At 35.1% G+C, this 25,375-nt stretch overlaps 1 protein-coding gene across 3 annotated transcripts in view; it reads right to left on the reverse strand.

The window, feature by feature from the left end:
- Positions 1-2,796: 2,796 nt before the first annotated feature.
- LOC128554720 (uncharacterized) overlaps positions 2,797-25,375 on the reverse strand; it is a 52,366-nt gene continuing 29,787 nt past the window's right edge. For 2 of the 3 annotated variants that reach the window (XM_053536032.1, XM_053536033.1), the window contains exons 2-6: positions 22,108-22,187; positions 15,799-19,536; positions 7,186-7,243; positions 5,863-6,057; positions 2,797-3,029 (exon numbers count right to left, since the gene is read on the reverse strand). In XM_053536032.1, the coding sequence (XP_053392007.1) occupies positions 2,812-3,029; positions 5,863-6,057; positions 7,186-7,243; positions 15,799-15,999 (672 nt within the window). In that variant the 5' untranslated portion in view covers positions 16,000-19,536; positions 22,108-22,187 and the 3' untranslated portion in view covers positions 2,797-2,811. Of the gene's footprint in view, positions 3,030-5,862; positions 6,058-7,185; positions 7,244-14,906; positions 14,942-15,798; positions 19,537-22,107; positions 22,188-25,375 lie in introns of all 3 variants that reach the window. The other variant, XR_008369677.1, reaches the window with a different exon arrangement.

Genomic DNA, 25,375 nt, shown 5'->3' on the forward strand with positions numbered 1-25,375 from the left:
TAGAAAATGAAAAAATAAGTTTCAAATCTATATGCCTTTTAGTAATAGCTGTATGTACTTGCACGCAAAACTTTAACCAGAATTTGCTAAGTCCAAAAGGGGGCATAATTTGGTCAAAATGAAGGTCAGAGTTATGGGACTTGCTGCTATCAACTAGTTTTATAACCCCGAAGACACATGTGAAGTTTCAAATCAATACCTGCATTAGTTTTGGAGATAGTAACTTGCATGTAAAACATTAACCAAAATTTTCTAAGTCCAAAAGGGGGCATAATTTGCTCAAAATACATGTCAGAGTTATGGGACTTGACCCAGAGAGGTTGGTAATTGACCTAGAAAAAGAAAAAATAAGTTTCAAAGCTATATGCCTTTAATTGATGGCTGTATGTACTTGCATGCAAAAACTTAACCAAGGTGTGACGCCGACGCCGACGCCAGGGTGAGTGGAATAGCTAGACTATTCTTCGAATAGTCGAGCTAAAAACAAGATCACTACAATGCAGAGCAATATCATAAAGCAAAGTCATATATGAATTTTGACCCCTAAGTGTGACCTTGACTTTGATGTGAGTCATCCTGAACACACGCTCTGCATATCATCTTGGTGTGATGAACATTTGTGCCAAGTTTCTTTGAAATACTTCAAGCAGTTTAAGAATAACAGAGCAGACAAAAAACAAACTGATATGACTTTTGACCCCTAAGTGTGACCTTGACCTTGAAGCGAGACATCCAAAACATGCGCTCTGCATGTCATCTAGGTGTGGTGAACATTTGTGTTAAGTTTCTTCGAAATCCTTCAAGGGGTTCAAGAGTTACAGAGCAGACACGAAATTGCTAACGGACGGAGGACAGGCGGACACCAGCGTCGTAACATAATACGTCCCTTCGGGCGTATAAAAAGAGAAAGTGTAAAACAAGAGCTGTCAGCTGACAGCGTGCTAACTATTAGAAGCATTGATAGAAGTATAGGGTCAAAATATTTCCTGAGATAATCAGACAACAGAAAAGGAACAGATAAGACAAACAATGTACCTGCTTTTGTGGATTTGGATACGTCTTGCACTATATGAGAATGTGTGACCATGTTGGTAAGAAAGTGTCAAAGAGATATATCAAACAGTAAATAGTCAAAATATCGAATGGTATGCAAAACCTAACTTATTGCTATGTCCAAACAAGGGCCATAACTGAGCTAAAGTCCTTGTCCTAGGACTATGAAGGTAAACAATTGGTCAAAGTTTCAAAGTCATATGTCAAACAGGTTAGGCAAAATACAGACTGGTACGAAAAACTTCACTGATTTCCAAGTCCAAAAAGGGCCATAATTTAGCCAAAATAGTTGACAGAATTATGCACTCTCATCTACAGATGGAAATCATGATGATAAACAACTGTTTAAAGTTTCAAAGCCACATGTCAAATAGTTTTGACAAAGCATGGACTTTTGTGAAAACTGAACCAATTTCCAAGTCAAAAAAGGGCCATAATTCAGCCAAAACAGTTGAGTTATGTACTCTTGCCTATAAATATAAATAATGATGATAAACAATTGTTCAAAGTTTCAAAGCCACATGTCAAATAGTTTTGACAAAACATGGACTTGTACAAAAATTGTACCAATTTCCATGTCCAAGAAGGGCCATAATTCAGCCAAAATAGTTGACAGAGCTATGTTCTCTTGCCTACAGATAGAGAGTGTTATAACAAGAATCAGAAATTATTTGCTCACTGTTAACAAAAGTTCTTCTGTTCTGGTTCAATGTGACCTTAACCTTGACCTACTGACCTCAAATTCTACAGGGGTCACCTGCTGTCCATAATCAACCGCCCTTTAAAGTTTTGTGATCCTTGAAACAAGCGTTCTCAAGTTATCGTCTGGAAAGGGTTTAAAATCCATAGGGGTCATCTACTGGTCATGACAAACCTCCCTATCATGATCAAGTTTCATGATCCTTGGCCCAAGCGATCTCAAGTAATCGTCCGGAAATGGTTTAACTGTTCTAGGTGACTGTAAGCTTGACCTTTGACCTCAAATCAATAAGGGTCATCTGCTGGTCATGATTAACCTCTCTATCAACTTTTATGATCCTTGGCCCAAACATTGTTCAGTTATCGTCCGGAAACCATTTAATTGTTCCTGGTCAATTTGACCTTGAACTTTCACTTAATGACCTCAAATTCAATAGGGGTCATCTGCTGGTCATGACCAACCTCCCCATCAATTTTCCTGATCCTAGGCCCAAGTGTTCTTGAGTTATCGTCCAGAAACTGTTTTACTGTTCCTGGTCAATGTGACCTTGACCTTTGACCTACTGATTTCAAAATCTGTAGAGGTCATCTGCTGGCGATGACCAACAACCTTATCAACTTTCACGATCCTAGGCCCAAGGGTTCTTGAGTTATCATCCGGAAATGAACTGGTCTACATTCCGACCGACCAACAGACATACTGACCCACTGACATCTGCAAAAAAATATACCCCTCCTTCTTCGAAGGGGGGCATAATGAACAAGTGATAAAAGTTTTCAAGTCAAATGTCAAACACTTAACACAAAATGTGAACTGGTACAAAATACCTAACCAAAAATTGTAAGTTAAAAGAGGCAATAATTCAGCCAAAATCTTTGATGGAGTTATGTTCTCTTGCCTAAAACTGGACATGGTGATGGTAAAAAAGTGTGGAAAGTCTCAAAGCTTTATCTCAAAAGACTTTGTCAAAAAGTGGACTGGTACGAAAAACTTAACCAAGGTGTGACGCTGACGCCGTGGTGAGTAGGATAGCTCTACTTATTCTTCGAATAGTTGAGCTAAAGACTTAAGCAATGATGGGGACACGGAAGGACGCCGATGCCGGGTTGAGTAGGATAGCTCTCCATATACTTTGTATAGTCGAGCTTAAAAATGTAGATATCTGAACCTCTCAAAATGGCTTCCACAACATAGGTCATATCTGTCAAAGAGTATCCTTCTGAAAGAACCATTCTCACTTCATCTGAATCAAGATGATAGTTGACCAACTCCCGGTCTGAAATATTTAGTATAGGGCACAACATTAGTATTGTTAATCATTTAAAGAAATGAAAATTTGTTTGTTTGTTTTGGGTTTAACGCCGTTTTTCAACAGTATTTCAGTTATGTAACGGCGGGCAGTTAACCTAACCAGTGTTCCTGGATTCTGTACCAGTACAAACTTGTTCTCCGCAAGTAACTGCCAACTTCCCCACATGAATCAGAGGTGGAGGACTAATGATTTCAGACACAATGTCGTTTATCAAATAGTCACGGAGAACATACGCCCCGCCCGAGGATGGAACTCACGACCCCACGATCCGTAGACCAACGCTCTACCTACTGAGCTAATTAAGCGGGCGGGCAAAAGAAATGAAAAGGAAAGACATTGTGAAAATATCTGTACTGAAATATCTTTACATGATGCATGGTATTTCCCAATTCAGAAGTTTAAAATAACAGGCACCACAATTATTACACTCTTTTCATCTTATCCACATTCTGCCTTAAATAAGCAGGAAACTGCCTTAAAAAAATCTGTCTAACAAAGGTTTTCCTGCTAAAACAAGACAGACATGGAATCCTCCTAAGTTTAACAGTATTCCCCCTTTAGGGCTTAGGCGGAAAAGTTAGGCTGACTTAATGTAATTCATGATTTGTGAATAATATAGCACCAGTTTTTGTGGGAAAATGATGGTTTGTGTAGTTTGAAATTCTGGACCATGTGGAGATCAGCAGATTTATGTGAATAGCATGGTATCAGCTACAATAAGTGCATTTATATATATTATATACACAAGACATGTAAATTGAAAGTAAAATGTGATAACTCTTTCCATTTATTTGATTCATATAATTCTGGTCAGATGCATACATATTATTGGTTTTCATGACTTTTGATTGTATACAGTGGAACCTCCTTAATCCAAAACTCCTCTAATCCAGATACTTTTCTAAACTGAACAAATTGTTTGGTCCCTAATATTTCTAATTCATTCTCTATTGCAAAAATATCGTTGTAATGTAAACCTTTCTATTCCGAAAACCGAACATACTTCTGAGATTTTTGTATCAAATTACATAAAAATTTACCCTTCTAATCTGAACCTTTGTCATAATTATCAATGATTCTGACCATAATCTTGCTCATTTTTGACATCTTTGAGGCTGTTTACAGTTTTAATCATTGCTCTATAAGAAGTTGTCAACAAACATAAGGCTCCCTAACACTGGTTATCAGTCAAGTCATGTCAGATGTTTGCTTTGTAGATGCATGCAATTACAACATGCATGACATATGTGTGTAGTATATTTAAACAGAAATTCATAAGAATTGATATACATTTTGTATTTGTGATAAGTGCTGCAAATGTTATAGATACTTATAAATTTATTTGTCTTGTACTTTCCACGCATATTTATGTAATGTGGTCATTTAAAGCACGCACTTTATTCTCTGTAAGTGGTACTTAATGGGATCATCAGACATGTAAAATATTCTCTTTTTAGCTACTTTCTGTGAATGTAGATATAATGAAATCAATATCTGTATTTGATATTGAAAAGTTAAATTAACATGAAAATTGACATCATACTAAACAGATCTTTATAGAGCTTACACAATAATTGTTTATTAATCCTGTCACAAGCAGATGGATATACACATCATGCATAACAAACAGCATAAATTTTCAGTCTAGAATAGAAACATTTCTTATCAAAAAAACCCTCTAATCCAAACTTTCTTTCATTAACCAAATGGCTAACATTTTTTCCTGTTAAGGATTTCTGAAGGTGGATGTTTTCCTTCTAGCAAATTTTTTTTTAAAAGTTTTAAGGAAAATTTTTTCCTGCTTAATATTGGCTACTGGGATTTTTAACCAGTTTCCGCATTAGCAAATGTTTCGCTGCGTATTCTTGCTTTAAGGCGGAATCCGTGTTATATCAATCTGAATGTTTCGCTGCGTATTCTTGCTTTAAGGCGAAATCCGTGTTATATCAATCTGAATGCAATTTAAGTGAAATCCACCTTACAACTTAGGCAGTTTCCTCAGATTTTTTTCTGAGCGGAAGTTTTTGTACCGGATTTCTTTGATGACTTTTTTTTTTTGAAGCATTACATTTCTAAGCATTTCAGGGAACTCTACAATGATTTATATACAGTAAATTCAGGACTTTTTGCTATATTCAATAATTTTTTGTTTTCATGAAAACATATTATAGTTACATCATTATAATAATTAGCCCTTAATGTCTCATCAATTAGTCTTATATTGCCCATATTCTACCTCCTGCAAAATGTTCCATTCCTAAACATAGCAAAATTTCAACCTAGCAAAATATCTGATTATACAATAACTGCTGTAAGCACATCTCAAACAATTTGTACTAGGTTAATACAGCATTAATCTACAGCCTGATATATTCCAAGTTGTATCAGGCTAGTAGAATGACATTATAATTTTTCATTCTTTTCATAAAACTGTACAAAACTGAAAAACCTTCATACAGCCTTGCTTTGTTTCTTATAATACGCTTCTACAGAACTAAACTGGAACAACTCACTTTTAAAATGTCAAAACATCAATTCCCTCTGCCTTGTTTTGATTTTATTTAATTGGCTACCTCACCCAGCCCCTACCCCAAGTGTGTTTTAAAGTCTGGAATGCATGATAAAAAAGCACATATATACAGCAACTGACAATATAAGCTTGTCATTCAAATGTTTTCCAACACTTGCCTACTAACCATTTTTAAGGGGAGAGCGTGAACTCTTTGAGAACATTACAATTATTACGCTGAAAGTTAATAATATTGTATCATTGAAACATTTTGTATACAACACAAACCTATAGCTGCTGTTGTTGATGAGCTTGGGTCATGAAACTCGTGCATATATGGACCTGCAGCGTGCCAACCTTGGTCCCCATGTGGTGTCCTGTAGTTCAGTTCCTGTAGATGTACAGTTTCCTGTATTCCACTGGATTCAGCTTGATGGGAATACCTCTCGCATGATAGTTCACTAGTTGCTTCACTGTGGTTTCCTTTAATTATACAAAATAAGGTAGGTATCAAAATCTGTTTATATATAATGTATAAAAACTTGCTGTGTTTTCACATCGGCATACTTGTATCAACCCAGTTATAGTAGCACTTTTAATAACAACTGCCAGTACTGCTTCCTAAACAAATGGGAATATTCAAATCAGACAAACAAGACTATGATGCTTTGACATGTGATAACTGAATTAATTGGAAACTATTTTCTGTGCCATTGATCTATACCTACTGGCACAAAAATTAGTATAGTGTAGAATTTCTCTTTTCAATTATTACAATCTAAAACAAGAGTGCCAGAATGTCACAATATACGCCTGTCATGTAGATGTTACAGTAAAACATATTCTGTATATGTTTGGTAGACAATAAGTCCAAACAATGACATATCCAATTCTAACAACCAGGTTAAAACGTTTCAAGAATAAACTATTTATAGTAGCAAGGAAGGGAAGTTAGTCCATAAAAAATCTGTTTTGTTTTTCCAGCTTAGTCATTTCATGATATCCAAAATATGTGTGAAGTTTGAAAGCATTCGAAACCTGCTTACATGCAAAATGCTTGTGATGCGAAGGGGGACACCGACGAAAGGTTGATAACAAAAGCTCTACTATTAAAAAAATCGAGCTAAAAACTTATATGCTTTATAACAGCTAACCATCTATTAGTGTGAGGGTTGTGCATTAAAATGAGCCCCGCCATGAGAAAACCAACATAGTGTTTGCGAGGAGCATGGATCCAGACCAGACTGCGCGGATCACCATTCATGCTGTTCACTTTCTAAGCCTATTGCAATTAGAGAAACTGTTAGGGAACAGCATGGATCCTGACTAGACTGTGCAGGCTGGTCTGGATCCATACTAGTCACAAATGCACTATGTTGGTTTTCTCATGACACACTCAAATGTTCTCCTTTTAGTCTGATTTTAAAGGTATTTTGTCATTTCTACCTAAACAAGAGTCATACTGATCTATTGCAAATATTCATTTTACTGAATTATCAGGCTGATGCAAAACTCACAAAATGAAGTAAGACATTCTTAGAAACTGCCATAAGAGAAAGAACTTGAATTTTTCATTCTGATATATCAGTAAAGAAATAAAAGTCATCTTACTATCGAGGTGATTATTTCCTCGTTCCCCATGTGGGTACTGTCTTCTTTGTGTGTCACACTGCAATAAAGTGAAATTACAAGTTTATCATAAAATTATATCATTGCAAGGTGTTACTTTGACATTTCTGTATCACCTACTAGGGCAAGAAGAATTGATTCACAGTGTACCTGCTTCTACTTTGATTTATTCTTATTGTATGTTCTGAATTTTGTATTAATTATATGTCACTACCAACACATAATGATACAGTGGATGACCATATTTATAACACAAGAGTTATCTATGGAGCTTTTAGAGGATGTCATACAATCATTTTGCCACAAAGTTAGGCATAAGTTTGCCCAAAGTTTAAATTTCTAATTGCAAAACTATAAGTCAATTTTATTCAAGACTCTCTGCATAATTCTATTAACATACCAAAACTGCTGTGAAAAAAGAATGACACCTGATTTTATTTTACACATAGCCTAATAGCTACACCCTGCAAGAATTGTCCGGGAAAATAAAACACGAGACCCAAATGGGCCTAAATTGCTCACCTGAAGAAGACTGTGACCATCTAACCAGATTTAGTGAAAATCCTTTAAGCAATTTATTAGAAAAAGTAATTTAATGTTTTTCTACATTTTGCTGTGATGCCTCAAAAATGCATAATATATATTAAAGGCCATTAGAACAAACTTCATGACAAAAGGTTGTTTGTCATTTTTTCTAATTTCAGCTTTCAAGCAGAATCAATACAATGACACTACAGACCAAGCCTGATGAGGTGTTGATAAGATTTTTCTAAGATTTAGCCTAGTGACCTAGTTTTTGTTCCTCTGATAACTCAGTTTTGAATATGACCTAATTCATAAAGCCAAACATTCTGATAAAGTTTCATAAATATCAGGTAGAATTTTACCCGTACGTGTGTAAACAAGACAATGTTTTTTTCTACAGTTGACCTAGTGACCAAATTGTTTAGCACAGAAAACCCAGTTTTGAACTTGACCAAGATTTCACAAGCATACAAGGTTCATAAAGACCAGATAGAAAATATGGTCTTTAGAGACTGAGTGTTTACAAGTTATCTAAAATTTGGCCTAGTGACCTAGTTTTAAAAATCAGAATGCTCAGTTTCAAACACTGCCTTCATTTGATAAAGACAAAGAATCTGGTAAGGTTTCATATAGATCAAGATGAAAATATGGCCTCTAGAGTGTTAAAAAGGTTTTTCTAATATTTTTTCTAGGTCATTCTGTAATATGTTGTAGTGGTCTAGCTTTTGACCCATGATGACCCAGATTCAAATTTGTCCAAGATTTTATTTAGCCAAACATTCTGACACAGTTTCATTAAGTCTGAGCTAAAACTGTGGCCTCTAAAATGCAAACAGAGAAATGTTAATGACAGAAGAAAACATACAACCGGCATGAGAGTATCACAATAGCTCACACTGAGCATAGTTTGCTCAAGTGAGCTAAAAAGATTAATAGAAATACAAAATTTCACCGAAGGAAAAGAAACAACAACAAAACAAAGTCATGTACATGCAAAAAAACAAACAACATAAAACATATACTTTTACATACAACTTATAGTTTAACAGACAGCAGCAAGAATACCTTTCATGTTGCTACATCTGATGACTTTGGCTTTGAAAACCATTAAAAAATCAAACTATGAAACTGCACCAGAAAATAGTAGGCTTCAACTAGAAGATGCTTTTGTAAAAAAGCGCATGTCTCCCCCAGTGCATAGTTGTATAGGCAAGAAGTAGATAGGGGACAGGAGTGAAAGTCAAAGAGACACTGATGTTTGGCTGCAATTAGGATCACCTACTTGGCATGTCCATTCATACCACTAAGTGTCAACATTTTGGGCCTGGTGGTTCTCAAGTTATGAATTCGCAGACAGTTTTCCATGTTCAGGCCCCTGTGACCTTGACCTTTGATTGAGTGATGCCAAAATCAGTAGTGTTCATCTATCATGCATGTCCAATCATCCTAATAAGTTCTAACATTCTGGGTCAAGTGGTTCTCAAGTTATCAATTGGAAAGTTTTCAATGTTCAGCCCTCTATGGCCTTGACCTTCAATGGAGTGACCCCAAAGACACTAAGGCTCATCTACTCTGCAAGTCTTATTAACCTATGAAGTTTGAAGGCTCTAGGTCAAATAGTTCTCAAGCTATTGACCGGAAATGGATTTCCATGTTCTGTCTGCTGTGACCTTGACCCTTATCAAAGTGACCCCAAAAACAATATGGGTCATCTACTCTGCATGTCCAATCATCCTATTAAGTTTCAACATTCTGGGTCAAGTGGTTCTCAAGTTATTGATCAGAAATGACTTTCCATGTTCAAGTCCCTGTGACCTTGACCTTTAACAGAGTGACCCCAAAAGCAATAGGGGTCATCTACTCTACATGTCCAATCATCCTATTAGGTTTCAACAATCTGGGTCAAGTGGTTTTGATCTTATTGATTGGAAAGATGTTCAGCACCCTGTGACCTTGACCTTTGATGGAGTGACCCCAAAGACATCAAGGTCATCTACTCTGCAAGTCCTATCACTCTATGAAGTTTGAAGGTCAAATATTTCTCAAGCTTTTGACCGAATATGAATTTCCATGTTCTGTCCGCCGTGGCCTTGACCTTTAATAGAGTGACCACAAAATCATAAGGGGTCATCTACTCTGCATGTCCAATCATCCTATGAAGTTTCAACATTCTGACTAATGTGGTTCTCATGTTATTGGTCAAAATGGTTTTCCATGTTCCGCACCCCTCATGTCCTCCTTGACCTTTAACAAAGTGACCCAAAAAACAAAAACAATAGGGGTCATCTACTCTGCATGACCAATGATCCTATGAAGTTTCAACATTCTAGGTCAAGTGGTTCTCAAGTTATTGATCTGAAATGGTTTTCCATGTTCAGGCCCCTGTGACCTTGACCTCTGATGACATGAACCCAAAAACAATAGCAGCCGTCTACTCCATAAGCCATTCTATCCTATGAAGTCTGAAGGTTCTAGGTCAAATGGTTCTCCAGTTATTGCCCGGAAATGAAGTGTGACGTAAGTACAGACAGACAGGGCAAAGACAATATGTCTCCCCCAGTGGGGTTTGGGGTGTGTGTGTGTGGGGGGGGGGGAGGGGGGAAAAGACATAAATAAAGTAATACTGACAGAACAGAATGATCATCACTTTAACTTATTAAAACTTAAAATTTTATATGAAAATAGTTAAAATGAAATGGATAAAATGAAATGGATGTTTGTTTTTAAACTGACTGCAGTTTTAATTTTGAAAACAAAATCAAGGATAAAAGTCCCACAACAGTTTCTACAATGGTAAACTCAGCTACAAGTGTATTTCTTTCCAAATATGAACCATAAAGTCTGATCAGATAAGTGTGGCAATATTTCTACCTGCTAAATTTGCAAATAAAATTTGAAAAATAAAATGGTCCTACACAGGACTCTAACCCACAACACTGAGATTATGGCAGCTAAACGTTTTGTCAGCACAACTACTTGCACATGCAGCATTGTGTAAATTATAAAGAAATATATACTAGTATATATGCAATAGTTATATCGCTATTTAGCTTTGGGCACTAAGAATTAATTCACTAAAATATACAGAATATTCAAGAGTACCAGGTCAGTACTTATGGACAATAACAAAATTTAAAATCAAAATAAGATTAATATCAGTAATCATATATTTTAGTATAGAACCATTATTAATTGAGTGATGTAAATCTAATGCAGATGCAACTGTGACAGTACTTATCTAACTGGAGCCCACTATGATATATGTATTGCCAGCCATAGGAGCTTAACACCACTATCCATCTTAAGGAGGTAGGTTACCTTGTTACAAGGGTAAATTCAAATTAGTTGAACCGCAGCATTCTTTTGTATTTCGTGTAATATGAAGTTTTAACTGCTACAATCTCAATTTCGTTTGTCTCTGTCCCTTCAAGTTAAATTTTTATCCAGGTTTGAAGAACATGACCCTCCAAAGGTATTTCATATTGAAAGAAGAAGGAAAATACGGATATTTAACACTTTTCAGTGTATTTTAGTTTCATCGATATCTGTAGAAGTCTGCATAATTGATAATTTTACTAATATGCACGTTAGCTTTCTAATATAAGCTTAAAATGTATATGTCGCGGGGCTCGTGTTTCCATGGTAATGCATTTTCTCTCATTTTTAAACAACTATGTATAAAAATAGGGGTTTTCGACGGCCTCAGTGCTATTCTGTTAATGACCAACATGGAATATTTGGGTAATATTATTAGCAAAATACTAAGCACTTTACATGGTACCTTATTTTTCTTAAAGTTTAAAGTAACCATGGCAACAGAGATGTTTAAAATAGCTTATATCTTGCTTTTTGTCCTAATTTTTTATAAAAAGTATTGAATAAGATCATCTTTCTAGTTGATGTAGCTTTAAAACATATTATTTCTAACGTTAAGTTATATTTTCGTGTTATTTGCATTTATTCAAACAAATTTCACAGCTTAGAATACTTACAGCAGTACCCCTCGTCTGGAATTTTTCATGGAAAAATCGTTCAGCATGCTGCTTTTATTCTCATGGATATTGTTGAAATGAAAATTAAAAGCTGAAGCTGTGTTTCTTAAATAGACCAGTGTCAACGCTTTTAAATTTTACATTTAGATACATAGGTCACGGGCTTCGTTTCCATGGTAACATCAATTAAATTCAAGAAACCACAATTTTCTACTGAAATTGCAACAATTTTAAATCTTAGTTTTAGTACATAAGTAACAAATTATCAACAGAACCTGAAAAACAGGTATTAGAAATCAAACTGCTAGATTTTTTATTTGAAAATGGCCGTAACAAGTAACCTTTCACCCAACTATATTCCAAATAACATTGCTTATCATCATCCATTTTCTTACATTCCGCATAACATTTCAATATATCTACATAAAAGAAGCAAAATATTGATTATTATTCAGAGCAAAAGACTCATAAAAAATATTTCAGCAAATAATGGTTATTTGAAAACAGTTAAAGTAAAGAAAATGCACAGAATTACGTACTTTCAAGATAAAAGCTATTAATTTTGCGCGGTAACTGACACTAACGTCATGACGTCAATGACGTCATTTTAAGGCAACATTGTTTTGAAGCATTTCTGCAGCAATAAGAATGAATATACAGACACATTTAGTTTGTCGTAAACGCCGTCGTAAATCATCACGTTAGCTTCCGGTTGGACATGCGCATATACAAATATGAAGGTAACCTACCTCCTTAAATACATCATTTACATAGTGTTGAGTACTGTTAAATTGCCTGGGTATCTTGTTTTATAAGTTAAACATAAAATATCTTCTGTTGCAATAAATGGCAAAATTGTTTCCATGAGAAAAATAACTACACATCAGAATCAACAATCCGAAAATGCTGTCAAGCATCTTGAGAAGTCTGTTATTGTACAGCACAAGGCTTCAGAGAAGCAGTCACTCCATACATTGAAGGCATAATTGCATCGCAGACTTTGTGAGCCAAGCAAATACTTGGTATCAAAATACTTTGTATAACTTTATTCTGATAAACACATATCATGGGATACCTAAAGTGCTGTCTTTTTTATATTTATAATTTTCGTATGGCAAATAATACAATAATACACTAGATTAAGCCTGGAAATGTAAAGCAATGAATCTCTGTTAATTACACCTCTGTTATTAAAAACAAATCATTAAAAAGCATTTAAGAACAAAAGACCAGTTTATTTGTAAATTAAGTTTTACAGATAAAAAAAAACGTCCCAGGTTTCACCGTGCTCATATACATTTGTCAATGTCAAGTTAATCATTACATTGTGAAACCTACAGATCTATAATGAATTTTAAAACAAATCTCTCTGCAGATTAGGAGAGCACATTAAGAATAAGAGGGGGTTGGAGAAATATAGAGCAAGACTTTAACAAATATAGGACACCAAAGTATAAGGGGGAGAAGGCGGAGAAATATAGAGCAAGACTTTAATGAATATAGGACACCAAAGTATAAGGGGGAGAAGGCGGAGAAATATAGAGCAAGACTTTATGAATATAGGACACCAAAGTATAAGGGGGAGAAGGCGGAGAAATATAGAGCAAGACTTTAATGAATATAGGACACCAAAGTATAAGGGGGAGAAGGCGGAGAAATATAGAGCAAGACTTTAATGAATATAGGACACCAAAGTATAAGGGGGAGAAGGCGGAGAAATATAGAGCAAGACTTTAACAAATATAGGACACCAAAGTATAAGGGGGAGAAGGCGAAGAAATATAGAGCAAGACTTTAATGAATATAAGACACCAAAGTATTCTCCAGCAAGGGATATCAGAGAACTGTATAGTAGTCGCAACTTGACCAGGATGGTTGACCTTAGGCTGCTTATTCATATCGATTATTTCATTGTATATTTATATGGAATGAGTTTGTACACAGTGTTTTACACACACACCTTTTCAAAATTGGTTGTGCCTCATTATGTATTATAATACAAAGGTCAACCATCGGGGTCAAGTTGCATCTACTATAGTCAGTATCAATGTTATTTTGAACGAGACTTTTGACAAGCTGACAGCCATGTCAACAATGGTCATTTACTGCCTTCTGGCAATTATTCTAGTCTGTTTGACAGCCATAAGAACAGATAGTCCCATGGTATTGATTGGAAAGCGAATGCTGGCATACAAACAGACTGATCAACATGACTAAAAGACAACAGCTGGTAGAACACGAAATGCACTCCCCCACTGATGCATTCAGAAATTGCACAAGCAACAGAAATCATTTGGTCACTGTACACAATAGTTCTACTGTTCTTAGTCAATGTGACCTCAAAATCAATAGGGGTTGTCTCCTGGTGATGATCAATCTCCTATTAGGTTTTGTGCTCCTATGCCAAAGCATTCTCAAGTTATCATCCAGAAATCGTTAAATTGTTCCGGGTCACTGTGACGTTGACCTTTGACCTACTGACCTCAAAATTAATAGAGGTCATCTACTGATCATGATCAACCTCCCCATCAAGTTTTGTGATCCTAGGCCAAAGTGTTCTCAAGTTACCGTCTGGAAATGGTCTAACCGTTCCAGGTCACTGTGCCCTTGACCTTTGACCTACTGACCTCAAAATCAATAGGGGTAATGATTAACTTCCATGATCCTAGGCCCAAGTGTTCATGAGTTATTATCCAGAAACTGTTTAACTGTTATGGGTCAATCTGATCTTGACCTTTGACCTACTGACCTCAAAATCAATAGATCATGATCAACCTCTCTATAAACTTTCATGATCCTAGTCCCAAAATTTCTTGCATTATCATCCAGAAACTGTTTAAATGTACTGGGTCACTGTGACCCTGACATTTGCCCAACTGATCTCAAAATCAATAGGGTATATCTGCTGATCATGAACAACCTCCCTATCAACTTTAATGATCCTAGTACCAAGCATTCTTGAGTTATCAATCAGAAACAGCCAGAAACGGATTGGTCTACATACCGACATACATCTGCAAAACAATATATCCCTCCTTGGAAGGTGGGCATGATGAAGTGGTCCATAATATAGGATGTTTATCATTTAACCTTGACTTCTCTCAATTACATTTAAAGACATCAGGCAAAACAGACAGATGATATGTAGGTTGATATAAAGCAGACATATACTAGTTATGATAATACCTATATTAAGTATCATTCTCCAAAGCTGACATGAGCTGGAATCAGGGGAAAAATGGAAACTAAAATTTACTGATGTTCTAAGCTCAAATTATACCAGAAGTTAGAAATAAAATCCAGCAATGCATGTTCCAAACAAATGGATGAATGTGCATATATATCTAGCTCTCATTTTAAACAAATCTAAAATTACTTAGCATGAAGCTGACAGTCTTATCAAAACATTTCTATGATAAGCATTATAAACTTTCATAGCTACCATAAGCTATTTTGCTTCCATAAGCTACTTTGCTTTTACCGAACAGTTCACCCTTCAGCAATTTATACTCAAGTAAGCTAAATACCTATCTAAATCATGACTAGTACAATACTTAGTAATAAAATGTATTACATCTTCTTTGATTTGAATTTGCAGTTAAAACTATTGATCATATCAATTATCTGATGACATAAAGTCAATTTAGGTACACTAGCTGTCTTTACAAAGCTGTATGTGTTGTAAGTCACTCACTGAGCTAAGCTGCTCTTTACAATCACAAACACAATACTAGCACTTACTTGGGTTTTTATGTCATCTATGCATCTTAAAATCAAACAATAAGAATAAACATCTATTTGCATACTGCTAAATGGCAACTTTTGTGTTGTCATTTTAATTTGGGCTAGCAGAATTATTCATTATCTAAACTACCACCAATTAAAACTTACCAGCAAAATAACATGTGCCCTTCATTATACTGTCTTGATTTAGCAATTTAATCACATAACCAAATTATACTTTTATCACATTCATCTATTTTGTTTGATAATGTTACAGGTTTTCTAAATTTCTTGCAATTCTTCCAATTGTCTGGCATAATTCTCAATAAAACATAAGTTGCACAAGAAAGAATACCTTCAAAGGTTTCTGGCTAGCATTGTTTTGGGTAGACTGTGTTTGTTCCCTGGCGCTATTGGTATTCTTTATCTCTAACCTCCAGCGACCATTTTCTTGCACAAGCCTAGCATATCGAAACCTTGTTTGATGCACACCTGAAAAATACACTTCCCTTTCTCCAAAGGAGTATGTGCGACATTGGTCCAAATAAGTCCCCATAAAATTGAAAAGTGAAAAGGGCAAAACAAGTTTACAAGATATTAGATTTCATTCTTAACTGTCTGTAAATGACAGAATTTAGTCATGCAGAAATTTCAAATGTGCCAATAAAATCCCTGTACTATTGTTAGTATGGCTTTTTTTGGACAATCATAATTTATTGTAGCAAAAACTTGTGTTAGGAACAAAACTTTGTTGACCCCCTGTCTCATTTTTTCAATACTAAATAGCAAGTAAGTGTACAGGTCCTGTGCATTGCATGTCAGAATATCACAGTGATTGTGTGACATTTCAATCTATTCCCATCAGTGGACAATGACATACCAGTTTAAATTCAAAACTTAACCAAGAATTGCTAAGTTGAAAAGAGGCATAACTTTGTAAAATTTCAAGAAAATTTTATGGAACCTGTGAACTGCATGTCCACGTATCACAGTAAGCAAGTGTATGAAGAACAATCCAATCCCACAAGCAGTAACTAAAATAACAGCTTACATACAAAACATAACAAATCTGGGACACGGATGTTGATTTGAACCCCAACAAATATGTGTTTTCAATAGCTCTGCCTATTCTTCCAATAGTTGAGCAAAAAACATACTTTAAGGGTAATTTGGGGATATTTTTTCAGGGCATTCAAAGACTCTGAATGGCTTAAATTTGTCATTTACAAACAGGATGAGTTTTATACCCTGTAAAATTGTTTACCCCTTTTTTTAAGAATTTGTCATCAACAGGGTTAATTCATACCAATGTCACATAATCTTTATATTATTAGTTCTTTGATTAAAAACCTTTAATTTCATGATATAACATATGTACAGCCAAGAGCAGCTGTTACATGATATTTTCTTTTCAGTGTAAGGTCAAAACCTGGTGTTAACAAGTGAAAAATGTTTGATCTTACATGTAAAACAGTTAAATGTTCTTTCTAAGTCTTCTGAACTCTTTTCAATGCTTTTTTACCAAATTATACCATCATAATCATCACCTATTTATATTGCAAGTTTCAAGTCAATACCCTGAATAGTTTTTAAGTTGTGTTCTGGACACAAAATGTGACAGATTTTACATTTGAGCTCAATTTGTGACCTTGACATTTGATGTACCAGCCTGGTTCATGCACTTTGTATATCCTCTCACGACCTACCTATATACCAAGTTTGAAGTCAACTAGAGGGGTTTTTTTCACAAAAAATGTCTCCCACCACTTATTATGCAGAAATTGTAAAATGCTACAAATTATGGGCCATAACTCCAGGGAAAATTACTGAACCATAACATTCAAATGACATACCCACTAGGCTTGGTAGTGCTTACTCCAGTGAAGTTTGGTTGAATTCCAACCAGTGGTATAGGAAAAGTAGCACAGATAAATGAATTTGACAAATCATGGGTCATGACTCCACAGAAAATCATTTCATCAAACATGACGATAATTTGCACAGCTATGCTACACACTAATCACTTGTCAGGTTAGGTGAAGTTTGGTGTAATTCCTCCTGATGGTATCAGAGCAGTTGCCTGGACAAGGTAAAATACAACAAATTAAGGGCCATATATAACTCCACTGAAAACCACAGAGCCCGAGCATCCTGGCAATATGCACAATGACACTTGGCACCGGTCACTCCTGTAAGGTTTTGTGAAAACCTGCCTAATGTAAAAGAAGTGGCCAAAAATATTATAAAACTTCATTAATCCAGGGCCAAAACTCTGCTGAAAATCATCGAAAATGCAGAAATTGTTATTATCATTATACCAGATTTATATAGCGCCCTTTTCATGACCAATTTCACGTTCAAAGGCGCTTTACATAGTTCAAATGCAGCCACACAGGGCGCATAATTCATCCTCTACTAGTACAGACACAGAGCGATCTGACCAGAGGAACAGAGTGAGACAAAGCCCCCACGACAGAGAGATCAGAAATCAGATACAGGCTTGTCCAGCTAACTTAGCCTAGCTCGTTGCGAATAGACAGCCTGGTTCTTTAACGTGCCCAGTGTATATAGCACTGATACACGCAAGGATTGCCTGGGTTCCTGACCAGTACACCTCTAGTTGGGTGGGAAACACTGAAAAGCGTTTCTGAAAATTCCCAAGTAGCTGCTGGGGATCAAACCCCCGACCTCAGGATTGGAAGGCCTGGAGTGTGCAAACCATTGAGCTATCCATCCACCTAATGCCTAATGAGGCTTGACACTGATCACTCCTGTAAGGTTTGGTGGAAATCTGCCAATTCAAATAAGGGAAGTGGCCAAAACATTATAAAATTTGAAAAATCAAGGGGCATAAGTCTGCTGAAAATCATCAAACTGGAAAATACTGAAAACTTACATAACTAGGCTTGGCAATAATCACTCGTGAAGTTAGGTGTCGATCCTTCCAGTGGTGTTGGAGGAATTGCGTGGCCAAATTTTGTGAAAGATGGACAGAGAGACAGAGAGCATTAAATCAATATATCTCCCACACTACATGTAGGAGATATAATACCTGGAATGGTTATTAAGTTATGCTCTGGGTCATGTACTCTGTACATTGTCACATCACCACCTATGTATATTCAATACCCTGAATGGTTATTAATTAAGCTATGCTCTGGACAGGAAAGGGACATGCACTATTGCATAATTTTAGTGTGTTTATCAAAAATGGCCATATAAAAATGGTTAAATAGTTTCTTATAATTAAAACTTTGAATCTCAGAAGCATAAAAGCTGAATAAAAAATTTATTAAGATAATAATTATTTTTGAAAAGTAGGAACTTGGGTTGACTTATTTTATTTTATTAATAAATTTTAATAAATATTTTATTTAAAGATACTTTGTATATTCTTATACAACTGGCCTTTTAAATGAAGCAAGCAAAACAATGCTGATGCTACATTTAGTAACAATTTTCCCATTTTGGAAGTTTCCCACTACTGGTTAAAATGACTTAAATAATGTTCAAGTATGCTGAACGATCACAATGAAATGCTTCGAATGACTTTAACATTTCCTTACATACCGTCAGATTATTGCATTGGTGACCAAATTCTTCATTGGTTACAATAAAGACAATGAAGACAACAGGAAGAAAAGATCTACTATTCAGTGCTAATTGTATTTGTCATAAAAATTAAAAGATACAAACTTCTAGATTACTTCTAGCAATATTTCTGCCAGGTTGCAGATTTTTAAGATTATTTCTATGAAATCATTTTCAATTCTTTTCATTGGTCTGGTGATAACAGTAACATATTCTGCAATGATCACCCCTTTTCATTAATAGTTACACAAGTTTAAGTGATATTGGCCAAACATTTTAGAAATATTTATCGAAGCAAATGCTGATTCACAAGAGATGAGAGACTGATGCCAGACAAAGACTGATCACAATTTCTCACATCAGCCTTCAATTGAAGGGAGATAACAAAAATAGAATAATATGTTTTGCCTTCCTCATGTACTGAACCATAAGCTCTGTTATGATCATCAAACACTGCATTATTTTCTTGAGCTGCATCATTTCTACCGCTTGCACCAAAGTTCTAGAATTCAAGTATTTGAACAAATATTATTACATTTTACTACAATTGTTTCTTAAACTGACGCCGTTTTCTTTTATTTTGCACAAAATTATTATGTTTAAAATACCAGGTTGGTTTTTCCCCGGGGAAGAAATTAACCGGTTGTTTTTTTCACCGGGGAAAAAACTGACTGGGGAAAAATCTGACCGTTACACCTGTAAGGTACTCCATTAAAAGCATAATTTATTACAGTTGAACTTCAATGGCTCGAACTTGGATCTTTCGAACACCCGGGACCGCTCGAACTCTTCGCCCAATCCCGAATTTATTCCTTCTTTATTCTATACAGATATAAATCGGATCGCTTGAACTTCCTTTTTTTTATTTATCATCATATCATACACACATTTAGGTACAATATATTATGATGTAAGGTCTGTAACACATCATGCCCCCAAATTCAAAATGGCCGCCATTTGGGTGACTCAAACAACGGAAAACTTGAACTTATTTCCAAGGAACTTCGAGTTCGAGTTCGAGCCATCGAAGTTCGACTGTATATTATATTATGTGACATCAAAATAAAATGTAAAGAAACTACTTGCAAAATTATCTGAGCAAAACACAACATGCAGATATCCCAAAATGCCAGAAATTATTTCACTGAACTGCAACTTTCCAATGATATAAACATCTATGCTTGGAACTCAGATCAATCCTGTTAATGTTGGTGGAATTACAACCAGTTGTATAGAAGTAGCACAGGCACTGAAGAATGTGACAAATCAAGGGTCATAACTCCATTGAAAATCATTAAACAAGAATATGCTGATGATATGCACAACTATGGTTTGCAGTAATCTAACTCCTGAGGTTTAGTGAAATTCAGTCCAATGCTTTACAGCAAGCAGTGTTAACATGGTAAAATAAAACAAATCAAGGGATTTAACTCTGCTAAAAATCACTACAAGGGAACATGCCGGAGACATAAAAACTCAGCTTGGCACTGATAACTCTTGCAACTTTTATTTTTCATGAAAATCTCCCCAATGGTGTATGAGAAGTTGCAAAAACATCATTAAGTTTGACAAATGAAGGGCCATAACACTGTGTTGAAAATCACTGAACAGGAGTATGTCTATGCCGTATAAAACAAAGCTTTAATGAAGTTTGATGTAATTCCATCTTGAGGTATCAAAGTACTAGTTGTTTGGCCAAGGTAAAATGTGACAAATTGCGGCCTATAACTCAACTGAAAATCACTGAACCAGAACATGCCAACAATATACATATAAGGGCTGGCACTGACCATTGCTGTAAGATTTGATGAAAATCTGCCAATATTAACAAAAGAGAAGCTTCTAAGCAATAATTCAATTCAATTCAAATTTATTCAGGCATAAGATCATAAAACATTATATATAACTTATACAGTAAAAATACATGTATACAATAATCAATATATTTAAAATGCTTTTATTAGAATTTTATAAAAATCTTAAAAATAGATAGCTAATTAATACATGGCAGATTAAATCATTTATTTATTTGTTTATTTGGGTTTTACGGCGCACCAACACAGTATAGGTTATATGGCGCCAAACAGGACTATAAATTTTGGTTTCACATCTCATTTACATTGAGATAAAAACAAAAGATTAAGTCAAGTATATTATGACATAGAAAAAAGATATGATCCTGGGACGACCCATTAAAGTAAAACTATTCACTTATTTCCAATGGGGTCCCAACTTATTTTCAATGGGGTCCATAGATTTTTACTATAATGACAAATCAAAAGCCATAACTCCACTATCGATCAACCAATGAACCAGACTAAAAATTACCAATAAAATCCACAACTAGGCTTGGCAATGGTCATTTCAGGGAAGTTTGGTGTAAATCTGCCTTGTGGTGTCGCGGAGAGGAGTTGCACGGTGCAAACTTTGTAACATATAGACAGACTAACACATGGACAATGCTAAGTCAATATATTTCCCGCCATTGTATAGAAGACATAATATGAAATAAGGCAATGCCTCAATCGGGAATCATTACAGTCCATCAGCTTGCCCAGAAATATGCGTTTGTATCAATTTAAAGATAAATTTTGGGTAAAAAAAAACAATACTGCCCATATTTGTACTGATGTGTAAAATATTGCGGTTCGGACAAGTTATGTGGACGCTTATTACGCACAAGGATAAAGCGTTTTCTTCCAAAAAATCTGAAAACAGACACTTTGTGCACATGCCGGAAGACTACATTTTTGAATTTGATAGTATATATCTCATTCGGTATATATATCACATGTTACCGTAGAGGGATCGAAATCTCCTGTGAAGTTTCATTAAGTTCCAACCAGACTGTTGCTGAGAAATACTCTGGACAAATTTTGTTGGATGAAGGGATGGACAGACAGATGCTGAGACAGACAGACAGATGAAGCAGCAACTAAATGCTTCCCGTTTAGAGAGTATAAAATAGTAGTCTTCGTTAGTTTTCATTTTGTTTACATTTCAATGAAAAATATCCAACTGACTTTCAAGTCTTTTATAAAAACAAAAAATTACATTAAAACATTTAACGTACCTGCGGATTATCTTGCAGCTGATTTAGTATGTATTCACAATCTGGTGAATTACGGATGTGCTCTACCAGGGGATCATCATCTGGAAATATAATAATGTTGTTATAAAATTAGTTTTATTTTGGAATTTGTATTTGTTTCAGTGGATATTTTCTGTACTACTATATACTTCAAATATAATAAAAAAACAAGCAGTGATTTTTCATTGAATAAAATCATTGTTCAAGTTCAGATGCAAAGTAATTATATCACCAGGGGACAGCATGATCATAAAGTTGATAAAGCATTCAAAAGCTCATTTTACCAAACTAAAGTGTTAGTACCGTAGGTAGACATTTGAAGGAAGAAATGAATAAAAGTGACTCAGAATTCCCAGAAGTGACTTAAAACAGTGAAGTATAAGAATGTTGTGAAAATTTAAATATAATGGTCTATTCATGAATATATATAAAATGTTGAGGCATTGGTCCAATTCAAACAATCTAGTTTGGAATATCTGGGTACATTGTTACACAGACTAGGTCCTAGACTATGAAATATCTTTTTACATTTTTATGATTGAATGTAGTGAACTGAGCCAGTCTATATCCTATGTCCAATATCATAATAATAATTTTACAGTCAGTTCTCTGTGAAAATCTCTAAAATAGACTGACTTTTAATTGTCTCTATGAAAATGAATTCAACAAAAAGGAGAAAAATGTAAAAATATATTTATTATCAGTCTTGTGGCTAGTCTAACTGTTATACACAGTAGTAATCAGGTAACAAAATAACAATTTCTATTCTATCATCAAATAATTTATATGGACTAACATTTTACCTCTTACGTACTGTTTAATCATAACTTTAATTGATCTGACTTAAAAGTATACCTTCTTACCTTTAGGTTAAAAAAAATATGTAAAGGTTGAAAATAACAGCATTCTGTTTGCATTTACATGCAAATTGCATTATATTAGAAACAAAGGCAAGTAACCAATACTATCAGAACGCCCAAGCATCGATGGACCAAGGTAATATTCCCTGATGCTGATAGGTCGAGGTAAATAGGACCTTGGTCAGGTCAATAGGCTTGAACATTCACCAGTAAGTAACATCAAGTACTTTTTCGATCATGTGGTTAATATCTAATAAAATTTAATGCTAGACTGTTCATAAGAAACAAGTACTGTTGGAGAACAGCAATGCTTGATTATTCAACAGCATTGTCAATTGAATGAATATATGAGTAAAAGTCAAAAAGGGAGCATAATTTTGCAAAAATGCAAAACAGGGTTATTGTACCAGTACAATACACGTCAGTTCATCACAGTGGACAAATGTGTGAAGTTTTAATTCATTCCCATTAGTTGGTACTGAGATACCAGCTTACATACAAAAAAACAACCAAAAACTGCTAAGTTGAAAAAGAGGCATAATCTTGTAAAAGAGCAAAACAGAGTTATGGTACCTGTGCAATGTAAGTCAATTTATCACAGTGAATAAGTGTGTGAAGTTTCAATCCATTCCCACAAGTGGTCACTGAGATACCAGCTTAACCAAATCATGACGCCTTAACGCCGACATTGACACCAACCCAGCCACAAAAGTAGTAGGAGCTTCAAAAAAGGCCTCTGCTTCAAATACACTTCTGATGTACTTTAAAGGTACTTCCAATCACATAGACCTGCTTCGCATTCAGTCCCGGAGACTTCAATTGTACTTGTCTCATACTTCCCCTGAAGTCTCCGGGGCCTTAATTGTGCTCCACTTTTGAGCATGGGACTTCAAGGAAGTACTAGGGGACTTCAATGATACTTTAGAATCTTTAATAAACAATAATTGAGGATTCAAGTGGAACTTCAAATATACTTTCTTAACTTTGAAAAATACCTGCATCTAAGGAACTTAAAATGTACTTCTGTGACTTTCTATTTTTAAAGTGACTCCTTCATTTTATGTGCAGTAGTGGTTTTTTATACTATGAAAGTGCTAAACTTTGTATATTTGTAATAAACAATTAAAGTTGTACAGATATTTTGTCTTGCTAATCTTAAAGCCCCAGTGCCACATTGTGTAAATTTTACAGTTGATTTCAACTGGATTCTTTTCGCACTAAAAATAGTATCTGCATATTCTAGCTCATGCTTTTTGACACTATCCCATACCCTCCTTAATTTTTGTTATATCATTGAAAAAAATACCATTTACGTAATACTCAAAACGCCTATATGTAAATTACACAAGAATAGAATAATTCCATGTAAATGAAAGTCAGCTTTGTCCATTAGGGTTGACACCTGACAATTTCAGCCGCACTTTGTGTAAAGTGTAATAGTCCCTTTCTCAGTTTTTGCTAGAAAACAAGTTGTTTATTTCCAATACCAAGTTTGACAATTCTGTGGTCCCACACATATCCATAAGATATCAGCAGTGGCGGGGTACAGCTTACCATACTTGTACCATTTTAACCCTTGCACTGGTAGCATGGAGTTGGCCTACTGAAGCGGGTTTCATCTAGGGGTGAACTTGTCTGTTTCTTTCAATAGTTGTTCAAAATTTATAATGATATTTTTGTGAGTCAGTTAGAGACTAGATGCCATAGAAGAAGTTGACCATGTATTTTCTGCAGATTAGTATAAGAATATTTAAACTGGGAAATGAGTTAGTTAAGTACATAGGTACCATGGGGGACAAGTCTACTGGCAAGGACTGTACATAACCGTTTATAGGAGGTACCAGGCACTGGCAACGGAAAGCATACATAAAATAGATCAAAAAAATTTCTGTTAGGACCGGAGCAAAGGTGGACAGATATGCAAATTTTGATTCCATACCTCATGTTTTTATTTCGATGTAAATGAGACGTGAAACCAAAATTTGTAGTCCTGTTAGGCGCCATATAACCTTTACTGTGTTGGTGTGCCGTAAAACCCAAGTAAATAAATAAATAAATAGTATTGTTTGTTACTTTCCTACATACATAGAGCTTAATAAATATTATGCAATTTTGTGCTTGTTAAATACCCTAGACTGACTTTTGTGCTTTACCTAGCCTGTTTTAAGCTCACCTCAGCCCGGCTGTACATTTTCCACATCGGTCTGCGGAATTAAGATTAAAATATAATTTTATGTGGAATATTGTGGAAACCTACGGAAGATTTGTAGAAAACTGTGGAAATAATCTCTTTTGTGGAATGTTTTTGAAATTAATGTGGAAAAGTTGTTGGACAACACTGCGGAAAGTTTTGTTTGTCCGTATAAAAAGGTGGAAAAGACTTAAAACCT

This window comes from Mercenaria mercenaria, unplaced genomic scaffold, assembly GCF_021730395.1.
Source record: "Mercenaria mercenaria strain notata unplaced genomic scaffold, MADL_Memer_1 contig_682, whole genome shotgun sequence".
NCBI lineage: Eukaryota > Metazoa > Mollusca > Bivalvia > Venerida > Veneridae > Mercenaria > Mercenaria mercenaria.